This window comes from Mauremys reevesii, linkage group 1 (assembly GCF_016161935.1).
Source record: "Mauremys reevesii isolate NIE-2019 linkage group 1, ASM1616193v1, whole genome shotgun sequence".
Taxonomy (NCBI): Eukaryota; Metazoa; Chordata; order Testudines; family Geoemydidae; genus Mauremys; species Mauremys reevesii.
The window spans coordinates 256,711,959-256,724,571 of record NC_052623.1 but is presented as its reverse complement, the minus strand read 5'-3'; the positions used below and the strand labels follow the sequence as shown (position 1 = coordinate 256,724,571).

Here is a 12,613-nt window from a genome sequence, read left to right as displayed (position 1 = left end):
CATTAAAATGTGTTACTGGCATGCGAAGGCTTAAATTAGAGTGAATAAATGAAGACTCAGCACACCACTTCTGAAAGGTTGCTGACCCCTGTTATAGACTTATAGAGAGACCTTCTAAAAAACGTTAAAATGTATTACCGGCACGCGAAGCCTTAAATTAGAATGTATACATGAAGACTCAGCACACCACTGCTGAAAGGTTGTGAAATCTGGTCTTCTGTATGCTTTTCCCTTGTACTATACAGATTTCATGGGGGAGACCAATGTTTCTCAAACTGAGAGTCCTGACCCAAAAGGAGTTGCAGGGAGATCGCAAGGTTATTTTAGGGGGATCATGGTATTGCCACCCTTACTTCTGCACTGCCTTCACAGCTGGGTGGTCGGAGAGTGGCAGCTGCTGACTGAGGGCCCAGCTCTGCAGGCAGCAGTGCAGAAGTAAGGGTGGCAATACCATACCATGCCATACTTACTTCTGCACTGCTGCTGGTGGCAGCTCTGCCTTGAGAGCCAGGCTCCCGGCCAGCAGCTGCTGCTCACCAGCTGCCGAGCCCTGAAAGCAGCGCTGCTGCCAGCAGCAGCGCAGAAGTAAGGGTAGCAGTACTGCAACCCCACCCCCTACAATAACCTTGCAACCCCTCACAACTCCTTTTTGGGTCAGGGTCCCTACAATTACAATACTGTGAAATTTCAGATTTAAATAGCTGAAATAATGAAATTTACTATTTTAAAAATCCTATGACCACGGAATTGGTAGGGCCTTACCTATGCGTCCAGACAGTTTTGGTTCCCAGATCTTCTGTCAATGTCATCCTGTCCTCCTCTAGTCAAAATCCACCCCTTCCCAGAACTCCTGATGCAGGACAGGGGCAGAGTCAAACACCTCAACCCAGGCTCTCTCCCTGTCACAGACTGATGTTTCGATGGGAGTCAGAAGTAGAGAGCTCTTGTTTGTCACCTCTTCAGGCTATACTGAGAGTAGAAAACAATCCACTAGAACCTGTTGTTTGGATGAGCCTGATAGTGCTGCACCCAGTCTCTTCTATCATTTTAGATTACCTCCTGTCTCTAAAGAACTCTTGTCTTTCAATCCACTCATTACAAATCCACCTAGCAGCCATTAGTGCCTTCCTCCCTCCAGTAGACAGGTGCTCTGTTTTTATGCACCCAACTATGACACTGTTCGTGAAGGGCCTTGTTCAGGCCTTCCTGACAGTCATTAAACTGACATCACTATGGGATCCTAACTACATGCTGTCAAAACTTAGTGGTCCTCCATTTGAACTCTTAGCGACACGTTCCATGTCCCACCTATCCATGAAGGTGGTGTTTGTAGTGCCCCTCACTTCGACCAGGAGTGAAGTGGGAGCTCCCATGATGGACTCTCCCTTTATAGTATTTCAAAAGGACAAAGTATCCCTTCACTCTCAATTTCTACCCAAGGTCTTTTCTGAATTCCATCTTAACCAGTGGATTCACTTACCAGTCTTTTTCTAAAACCCTATGCTTTGTCTGAAGAGAAGAGACTTCACTCCCTCAATGTCAGGGATGCATTGGCCTTTTACCTGTAAAGAACCAAGCTCATCAGGAAGAATCTGAGACTCTTCTTTGTGACAGCAGAGTGATCCCATGGTCAAGCTATATCCTCTCAGAGGATTTCTAAGTAGGTTTCTGGCTGAATTATCAAATGCTACAAACTGGCTTGCATCCCACCTCCCACTGCATGAGAGCACAGGCCACCACGGTAGCATCCCAGCAGGAGGTCCCAGTGCAGGACATATGCAGAGCAGCCATCTGGAGCTCCATACACATGTTAGCTAGGCATTATGCTCAAGTCTAGGCCTTTGCTGCGGATGCAGCAGTGAGCTCTGCAATACTGCACGTGTCTTTGTTGCTGGCTTCCTTGCACCAGTCTACAGTCTGAGTACTGCCTGTCTATCACCCACAAGTGGAATACACATAGGGACCATCACTTGAAGAAGAAATGGAGGTTACTTGCTGTAACTGGAAGTTCTTCGAGATGTGTAGTTCCTATCTGTATTCCACTTCCTGCCTCCATCCCCTCTGCATTTGGATCTGGATTGGATTAGCTGTGAGAAGAGGAATTGAGGGGGTATTCACCCACACTGCCTCTTATACCCTGGGAAGCACAAGGACTTCTGCTGTACAAGTGCTGGCCAACGGACGCTGCTTGTTAAACTCTTCAGACTCGGGCGCATGCATACCCACGTGTGGACCACACATCTCAAAGAACTTCCAGTTAAAGTAAGTAACCTCCATTTCCTGACTCCTCATTTTGTGGGGAGGACACAGTATTTATATGAATGTCTTATAGAAAATACAAGTAACTCACAAGACAGCCATTCCGAAGGGGTCAGATTTTCCAAGGAGACAAAAGACAAGACTTGTATACAAAATGAGCAACAAATAAACACAAGGGGCCAAATTCTGCTGTGTTGCACTGGTATAAATCCATTGAAGACAGAGAAGAAACACTGGATTTAAATCCAGTGATGTGAAAACCAAGTCGGAGGCACAACATTGTATTTTCCCAACTTTGGCTCTTATCCTTTGCTTTCTGTCTCCTTGTTTACTTAAGAACTTTGTGCAGCTGCCAGGTGATTTACAATACCTAGTTTGTTAACCAGTGCCCACTCAGAAACTGCCTTAAGTGCTGCAGGATAAATATGAACTGTGATTGTAGCACTGCTTTCCAAATTCAGAGCTCTGCTGGGTGAAGTTTTGCTTTTCCCCACTGCTACACAGCTAGGGGATGAAGTGAGAAAAGGTCCCCAAATCTCCTGCACAAAAATGACATTGCTTAGGCAATAGAAATCCACCTCTTGCATACCGTGCAGCTTTCCTTGTGCTTTAAAAGAAAGAAACATTTGTTGGTTTCTCCCTTGTCTCCCCTGCAGTGTTTAAGTCTTTTGTGACGTTATTCCTGGAGTAGTAATGAGCTCCTTGTGGAATAGTCACCATGGAGTTTCCAGTGCTGTGTTTGCAAGATAAAATACTATGATATTGTTTTTCTTATTCTTCCTTTAGGCCCTGATTCAGGAAAGCATCCTTATCCAGACAGCACTTAAGCACATCCTTAACTTTAGGCAGAAGTGTAAAGTTAAGCACGTACTTAAGTGCTGTTCTAAAACAAAGATGGGCTTAGGCACTAACATGCTTTTCTGTCTCATGGGCCTTAATACAATTTTTTCCAGAAAGATTAGTTCACTATTGATTTTTGCTGTATATGTAATGCTAAGAGGAGGGAAAGAGAAGAGAAAATAGCTCTGTGGTAGAAAACTTGTATCACCCTCACTTATTTGTGGTTACTTACTGCCCAGAAAGTGTAGAAACTCTCCTGTGAGTTATATAGTTCAGTTATAACCAAAATACCTGGAACTTTGGTCTCTTCCCACCCTCTTTTCTTCTAATCTGATTAGGAATGGGGGAGGTAGTATATGAGGATTCATAGATTCCAAGCCCAAAAGGGACCATTGTGATTATCTAGTCTGATCTCCTGTATACCAGAGGCCATAGAACTTCCCCCAAATAATTCCTTTTGAACCAGAGCATGTCTTTAAAGAACATCCACTCTTGATTTAAAAATTGCCAGTGGTGGAAAATCCACCACAGCCCTTGGTAAATTGTTCCACTGTTAAAAACAGTGGGAAGAGAAAGTGACTTGCACTTTCCATCAGGAGCAGAACCAGGAATGGAACCTTGATCCCCAGTCTAGCATCCTATCCACTGGCTCCCAACTAATTGTTTGTATTACAGAAGTGCCTAGACACCCCAAATGAGACACTAGTTTCACTGTGATCATCTAGTCTGACTCCCTGCATACTCTCCTGACCTATAAATCAATGTGGCCTACTGGGTAGGGTGAGGCGTTGGACTGGGAGATCTGGGTTCTAGTCTCAGTGCTTCCACTGACATGCTGCATGACCCTGAGTATCTTACCTCTCTGTGCCTCCCTTTTCCCTCCCACCCATTGTCTGTTTATTGCAAGTGCTGCAGGGGCTGTCTCTTATGATTTGTTTGTGCTATGCCTACTAGAATGGAAGCCTGAATCTCAGTTGGGGTGTGTAGGGACTTCTAAATAATTAATAATGCTCTGCTTTCCCGTTTGTTTATTTCTGAGTCTTCTGCTATCCACTACTGGGACTGATTGTTCATCAGTATAAATCTTGAGAGGATCCCAGGAAGGACCTTCTTTGCATTCAGTGTTGGCCTATCTGTGCTCCCATTTAAGTGAATGGGAGTTTCACTGTTGACCTCAGTTGGAACAGAGTTAAACCAATTCTGTAAGCACATTGCAAATTACCTAACATGTTGTAAGTTGGCCATTCAAAAATTGAGGCACACAAATTGAATGGCCACTTTTGAAAACATTGGCCTAAACTTTTGGTAGTGTTTGACACAATATAGTTTATACTCCCTCCCCGATTTTGTAATGTTTGCCAGAGGGTTTGAGTACACTGGAACTGGAAGGGGTGATTCCCAGCCCAAGGAGACACCCATACTAGCTCTGATAAAGCTAATGCAGTAAAAATAGAAGTGTAGCCACTGTGTGACATGCATTGCAGGAGGGACTAGCTTCCCTGAATATGCACTTAGGGTCTCGGACAGGATTGTCCTTGGGGTGGCTAGCCTATCCCACTGCTCATGCTGCTGCAGCTACGTTTCTATTTTTAGCACACTAGCTTGATCAGAGCTAGCACAGGTGCATCTGCTTGACCTGGAACTTGCACTTTCAGCTCCAGTGTAGCCATACCCAGAGCATGGTTCTGGTGATTTAAGATTGTGTCACTAGAATGCAAGCTTGTTGGGGCCAGGGGACCTTGCCTTCTATGTATTTTTAATACTGTCAAGCACTGTACTCATCTGTGGAACTATGTAAATATTAATTGTACTGGTGTCCTTATGCCTGATGTTAGTCTTGTCTTTTGTCTTTTGCAGCACTTTTGCAAGCAGTAATAGATGGTGATCTTCTAAAGGTAAGTACAGCAAGCTGAGTTTCTCCCTCTTCTCAGCTATTTGCAGCTGTGATGGACTATGAGTTATAGCAGGGGTAGGCAACCTATGGCACGCGTGCCAAAGGCAGCACGCAGGCTGATTTTCAGTGGCATTCACACTGTCCGGGTCCTGGCCACCAGTCCGGGGGGCTCTGCATTTTAATTTAATTTTAAATGAAGCTTCTTAAATATTTTAAAAACCTTATTTATTTTACATACAACAACAATAGTTTAGTTATATATTATAGACTTATAGAAAGAGACCTTCTAAAAATGTTCAAATGTATTACTGGCACGCGAAAGCTTAAATTCGAGTGAATAAAAGAATACTTGGCACACCACTTCTGAAAGGTTGCCGACCCCTGAGTTATAGTCTACTCCACTCTCAAAACATAAACATACTACTGTAAAGATTGATAGCCAAATGCCACTTGCAGGGTACATTGAATATTAGAGGAACAATAGCCAAGTGAGATATGATTAAAATTCAAGTGAATATAATCTGGTGTTATACTGCACCTTTCATACTCCAGGAATCCCAAAGCACTTCATGGAGCAATGGGTTGATTACACAATGAAATGATTATGTAGGCAAATGCCGTGCTGAGCAATACAGTATCACCAACCCAACCTTGCACATAGGGCCGCTCTAGGTTTTTTGCCACCCCAAGCAAAAAAAATGTTGGCTGCCTCCCATCCCAGCCCTGGGCTCCTCCCCATACCTACCTGGGCTCTCCCCCTCCCCACACCCTGCCGCAGCTTCCCTTCTCCTCCCCACCAGTGCCCTCCCCACCCCGCTGCTGCCCCAGCCCTGGGGTCCCTCCTTCCCCACCAGTGGCCCCCCACACCTCCTGCCACCCCAGCCCTGGGCTCTCCCCCACACATACACCTGCACCCTCCTTCCGTCCCAGCCCTGGGTCACTGGTAACTCGCTCCCAGGGCGGGTCATTCAGCAGGAATTTTGGATGTGCACAGAACACAGGCAGGATTGGGTCCCATATGGTTACAGAGCTGCAGTAAAGTGGAACAATTTTCAGCTTGTGTGATTGGAGGATATCTGGATGCATATTATAGGACTGTCCTCCATAAATGAGGAAAAGTTGAGGTGCCTTTATTATTCTTTTGTTCCACTCTTTCTTTCTATGGGGAATTTGCCAATGCAATATCACTGTCTTCCTTTTAAACAAACAAACAAAAAAAGGCAATGGCTGTTGAAAATAGCATTCCAGTCCTAATAACCACTGGGAAGCATTTCTTGCTCAATTTTATCCTACTTTTTCTACAGCAAGTTACAGTGGATCAGTATATTTGATTTGGGAGAAATGAAGTAACAGCTGCCCAAACTGAGCTTGAGCAGTCCTGAATTTTGAGGTGTTCAAATCTGGAAGGCAGATGCTGGGTGTGTGGGGGGGGGCAGGGGGGGGCTGTGGGCTCCGCGGGGGAGCACAGTAGCATTTATGCAGCAGCGTGTCTGGAGCTGCACGGAGCTGGACACGCTGGTCTGAGTGGCACGGTAAGGGGGCTGGGGGGTTGAAGAAGGGGTAGGAGGTTCGGGGGCAGTCAAGGGACAGGGAGCAGGAGGGGTTGGATGGGGCGGAGGTTGGGGGCAGTCAGGGAACAGGCAGCAGTTGGATAGGCATGGGAGTCTCAGGGGTTTGTCAGGAGACAGGTAGGGGTGGGGTCCTGGGGGAGTTGGGGGTCTCAGGAGGGAGCAGTTGGGGACAAGGAGAAGGGAGGCTTAGATAGGGGGTGGGGTTCCAAGGGGCAGGGGTCCCGAGAGGGGGCAATCGGGACAAGGACCAGCGGTGCTTAGATAGGGGGTGAGATTCTGGGGGGCAGTTAGGGGCAGGGTCCCGGGAGGGGGTAATCAGGGGACAAGGAGCAGCGGCGCTTAGATAGGGGCATGGGTCCCGGGAGAGGGTGATCAGGGGACAGGGAGCGGGGGAGGTTGGATGGGTTGGGGTTTCTGTGGGGGGCAGTCAGAGGGAGTGGATGGTGGCAGGGTGGGGCTTCCCTCCCCCTGGAGTGTCCTGTTTTTTGAATGTTAAAAAATGGTCTCCCTACCATTCACAGCACTCACAGCACGCTGCCACATGAGGTCCCCGTCCTTCCTTTCCAGTTGGTAGTGGCCAAGGGAATGCTGGGAAATGTAGTTCTTTCCCTGCTCCAGGGCTGGCTCTATAGCCAGGGAGCTAACCAAGGAACTACAGCTCCCAGAGCCCCCTGTTGGTTCTCAGCTCCCATGCTGCTCCTGCAAATGGGCTGCCCCAAGCAGGTGCTTGTTTTGCTGGTGCCTAGAGCCGCCCCTGCTTGCACAATAAAGCCTGTTTTACTGAAAGGGGACTGTTGGTCAGAACACCAGATTTACCCCCAATTCTTTTTAAAGAGTGTAAGGATATTTGCAACTTCCACCTAGACAACTACAAAGGTAGGAAGAAGGGACTTCAGTTTAGCATTTCATGATCTGATAGAGGACACTTTTGATATTTTATCAGTCTCTGCTCCCTTTGCACTGCACTATAATGTCAGTATTAACTATGAACCAAGTTCTTTGGACATTCAGAAGGGCTTGAAACCCAAGAAACCTTGGCCCAGCCCTAAGTGTCAGCTATTGGGAACTCTCTCAGGAAGCAGGAAAGGGGGCAGAGAGAAAGTGTTTAATTCCTATAAGTGTGACGCTTTCTTCTGACAATTGCAATCCCTATTTTTCAGCCGCTAAGGGTACATTTACGCAGTGAATAAAAACCCCATGCTAATGAGTCTCAAAGCCAGAGTCAACTCACTCAGGCTTTGGGGGCTAAAAATAGCATTGTAGATGTTCCTGCTCAGTCTGGAGCCCGGGCTCTGAAATCTAACAATGGGGGTAGGTCTCACAGCCTGGGTTCTATTTTTTAGCCCTGTAGCACAAGCTTAAGTCTGAAACTCGCTACCACTGTTTTTGTTTGGTTTTTGGTTTTGTTTTGTTTTGCTTGTTTTGTTTTGCTGTGTAGATGTACCCTAAGTGGTTGGGATTTGCAAGCATGTCCCTGAATTTGAGTGAGTATTGTGACTAACAATTGCAACATTAACTGGAAAAAGCCTTGAAGCTATCTGAAAAAGTGGCAATTCAGTTACTCCTGATCTTTGCCTATAGAAACACACCTCTGCCCCCACTTTCCCACTGGCAACAGCAGTAGCAATGATTCACTGTAACCACCATTTATTTGTACAATATTGTTTTTTCCCTCATATCACATTCTATTCTGGATTTCACAGCATGGTTTCCCATCCCTTAAGGCTACTGTAATTTATAAGATGTAACTCTCCCTTGAATCTTCTGCAGGTGCATCAAGACTTTGTCATGACATAATAATATCCCATTGTCATAATGCAATCTGAACACTGTTTTTTGTAGTGTGTTTTACAAATTCCCAGAGCCTGCAGCAATTTTAAGAAACAATCACCTGCTCTTTCCTGCCTTCCCAATGCAGGTCTTCCCCTACAATGAGATCCAAGTAGAAAAGTGTGTGTGGGTGGGGGAATATATGGATAAGGAAGTAGGAGGTACAGCATGTATATTCAATATATGGATAAGGAAGTAGGAGGTACAACAGATCTCTGGCATGTTGGTTTCCTTACAGAGGTTCAGATCTTCTCGGGGCAGCAGTAGGAAAGGCAAGGCAGGAAGATTTTGGGAAAAGACCCCAAACCTAATTCCTAGAAGATACTTCCCATGATAACAGCTGCAAATACATACAAGTGTATTTAGGAATGATCCTTTGGTACTTAGAGCTCTTACTGGCTAAAAATATACATGGGAATATACATGAAAATATAAAGAGCAATTTACTATTTCCAAGCAATATACAGTGTGTACCCAATCCTGAACAAATGGGCCATTCACAAATTCATATACAGACTTACAGACTGTAGCACTACCACTGTAATAACATGTATTCATACAAACACACAGCGATCCATCCCACCACACATCTGCACAGGGCATGAGCAAGACACCCACATGCACGTAAACTCTGTATCTGAATCTCTGCAGATGGACTTGGGGCATAAAACACCCAAACTACAGCTCCCATAAGACACTGTGTATTTCCAAATACATTTTTGGGGGTTTGGCTCCGTTTTGTTTTTTGTTCAGAAAGTTGAAATGTTCCACAGAAAGCAAACACTTTTTGTGAACTGTTTAGTTGAAAACCCAATTTTTCATTAAAATGTACAAACAAAAACCTCAAATAATTTCAACAATTTTTTTACCAGCCCTACTTGCAAGCAATAATTCATCTACAGTATATCACCAATGATCCACTGCTAAGGAAATGTGATTTGACATTGTTAACTCACTGTGTTGTAAGTCTTGCTAGTTTTAGGTCAAAAGCCTTTGCTGTGCATTGTAAGGGCCTAAAAGTTTGGCTAGTGGTTACCACTGCTCCTTTTTAGCCATCTGCTAGCAACTCTGACAGTTAATCAGGGGCGGCTCCAGGCACCAGCACGCCAAGCGCATGCCTGGGGCGGCAAGCCATGGGGGATGCTCTGCCAGTTGCCGCGAGGGTGGCAGGCAGGTTGCCTTCGGTGGCACGCCTGCGGAGGGTCCGCTGGTCCCGCGGCTTCGGCAGACTCCCGCAGGCGTGCCGCCAAATCTGCGGGACCGGGGACCTCCCACAGGCGTGCCGCCGAATCTGCGGGACCGGGGACCTCCCGCAGGCGTGCCGCCGAAGGCAACCTGCCTGCCGTGCTTGGGGCGACAAAATACCTAGAGCCGCCCCTGCAGTTAATTTACCTGCATGTTTATTTACCTGTGCACCTTGTTCTACAGTTTTCTTGTCCTCTTCCTGTGCATTTACATTCCAGTTCATAGAATGCTGTAAGAGAGGAGCTAATCTGTTAATCCAGGGACCTGACCACTGTTCCTTGCTTCACCATGCTGCCAAGACTGGGCACCTTGAAATTGTGAAATACATCTTAGAACATGGTGAGTAATTGTGTGCAAACCCACACGGAATCACATTCCATGAAGTGTCATTGTAGTAGAATAAAAGTTTACTCAGAACCCCTTACCAATCTATCCTCCTGCAGCATGTTGCTATGGATTTGGAAGAAGTGTTGAAGCTGGCCCTAGATAAGGGGGAGGGGAAAGAGTGGAGAGTATAACAGGACAACTTTGTAGGAGATGCAACATTTTCCTAGATTATAAAACCAGAAGGGACTGTTGTGATCATCTAGTTTGATCTCCTGCATAACACAGGCCATAGGACTTCCCTGAATTCTGTAGTTTCCTTCATTGAGCCCTCTCTCCAGACCGCCTCTCAGAACACACCTGGTCTGTGTACTCATCCCCCACCCCCATCCCTCCCCAATATTTCCCTCAGGCACATCTTGCATGTGTGCATCCCGATTGAATTCCAGCACAGTTAGACTTATGTGAAGACTCTAGATGAAGTAGTAGTTGAAGCTAGCAGGGACGTGAACAGGAAATCCATGAGAAGGAATCTCCTCAGCTAACAGAGAAAGTGTGAGGAGGCTATGGCAAGATTAAATGAAGACAAATCATAGCATTGAGCAAACACCAGCCGTTTTCACCAGTGTGGCAGGAACCCTCTGAAACCTTTCTAGATCCTCTTCCTCTGGGTGTCTCAGCTGCCTTGTTTGTGTAAGTCTCTGGGGAATCTGACTGGGGATTGGCAATGCACTAATGGAGGTCCACTCACTTTCTCCACTCTGCATCCAAGAAATTAATAAAAGTCATTTATACACAGGACACTTCTCATTCTTTGATAATCTCTCTGAGCCAACTTGCTGAAGGTTCATCCGTGTAATGTTTCTGCTTCTCTATAGTACTTTAAAATGTAGATTGTGACCCCTAGCACCTTATCAGTATTCAGAGCATGAAGTATATTAATCAGTGATTCAGATGTTTTCTGACACTTCCTAATATCTTATGCTTCCCCTGTAAATCATTTTAGCTAATGTCCATCCTTTCTCATGTGAGAAGATACAGGAATGGTTTTTATCCCTGCTACTGCCTCAATCCCTGCCCAGTCATGTGCCCCTGTAGTGTGTCTGCTGCCTATGCACTCGTGGATATGGCTAATGTTAATGGGAGTCACACTGCAAAATTCCTTCCAGGGCACGCTGCTGAAAATCCAGCACTAAATCTTATAGGGAAAATGTTCGGAATGCTAAAAAGGATTAGACAGAACTTTTAGATTCCTCACATTGAACTAGGGAGGTGACTATAATATGATAAAGAAAAGGCAAATCCAATCCCATGTGCTCAGAGATAGGGGAGGAGGAAAAAGGAAACATTAATGTGAGGAGGCCCTTTGTGATGATGGGCATATGCCATCTTCAAACACACCAGTGTCGTCATGAGGAGAGGCTGCTCCATGTTCTGGATCTGAAACATTTCAGATGTTAAGAAAAAAAAGTCTCAAATTAGAAAAATCATAGGCTAGTCATATAAAGATACCATTATGCAATGCTGCAGTATACTTATTAGTGCGCTAGAACAATCCGGCATAGTCTCTGGAATGACAATGCAGGTACAAACTCAGTAGGCATCAGAATCACATCTGTTTATTGCTGGAAGACGAGTGTGATGCAGACACCATACTGAGCAAGAGGGGATTAATGAGAGCCTGTGGGCCCAATCAGCCCCATCCTGTTACACCTATGCAAGGTGTCAAGCCTGGAGGAAGGAGATAAAAGAGGAAAAGCCCAGTTCATTGGTGGCTGGCTGAGAGAGGGAGTAGATAACTTGAACTAACTGTGTGAAGAAAGCCCTAGCTGGGGCCAGAGACTGCCTTGAAGCTGCCTGGAAGGAAGAGCCAACTGGGGCTAGAGCCTAACCAGAGACTCCTATGGGTCATAGCCCCCTGGGGGAAGGTGGGACTGGTGCAGGACCTCTGTTTCTTTTGTTTCTCATAAGTGGTTTGGCTCTCATTTGTTTTGGGACCAGCAGAGAAGTCAGCAGGGTAAGAGACTGTGAGGAAGGCCTAGGTACAGGCAACGGTAGAAGCAATCCAGAGACAGCAGTCGATCTCAACAAACAGACCTCATCTGCCTCATACAGGGTCCCTGGCCTGGAACCCAGAGTAGAGGGTAGGCCTGTGTTCCTCTATCAGCCTACCTAGGACAGGGGCATGAACACCCCAGAGCCTATGGCTAACAAGCCCAAAAAGCCTGAAGTTGGGCAGAACCTCTGGTGTGATGCTGCCAGGCCATTGGGCTGTTGGACTCGTGTTTCCCCAGAAGGCCTGGGACTAAAAGTGACCTGGCTGGATGGCCAACTCACAGGAAGAGGTAGACCACCACAGGGCCAGGTCACTGTCGGTGGGGGGCACCAAAGGAGGAGGAGGAGAGCTGCTACACCCTGCCTAGCCAGGAGAGGATGCACGTGCAGTGAATAGACTCTTCTACAAGAGTACAGAAGCAACACTTTGCTGGCTCCTGGCATGGCTGTAACAAAGAAGTTTTCCTCTTTCCCAGAGGCAGGAAAAACAGATACAAAACCCTCAACTTCCTCCCAGAATTCCCAGAGTCAGGGGTCCTTCCCATATGGGTGGAGACACACCCTTTAGAAACTGAGTGTGCCAAGAAATGCCCAA

General features: G+C 46.2%; 1 protein-coding gene across 4 annotated transcripts in view; it reads left to right on the top strand.

Moving 5' to 3' along the window:
* Nucleotides 1–12,613, top strand: part of DGKI (diacylglycerol kinase iota) — a 293,322-nt gene that overhangs the window by 271,134 nt on the left and 9,575 nt on the right. For all 4 annotated transcript variants that reach the window (XM_039520216.1, XM_039520215.1, XM_039520214.1 and 1 more), the window contains 2 exons: nt 4,957–4,994; nt 9,858–9,978. In XM_039520216.1, the coding sequence (XP_039376150.1) occupies nt 4,957–4,994; nt 9,858–9,978 (159 nt within the window). The remainder of the gene's footprint in view (nt 1–4,956; nt 4,995–9,857; nt 9,979–12,613) is intronic.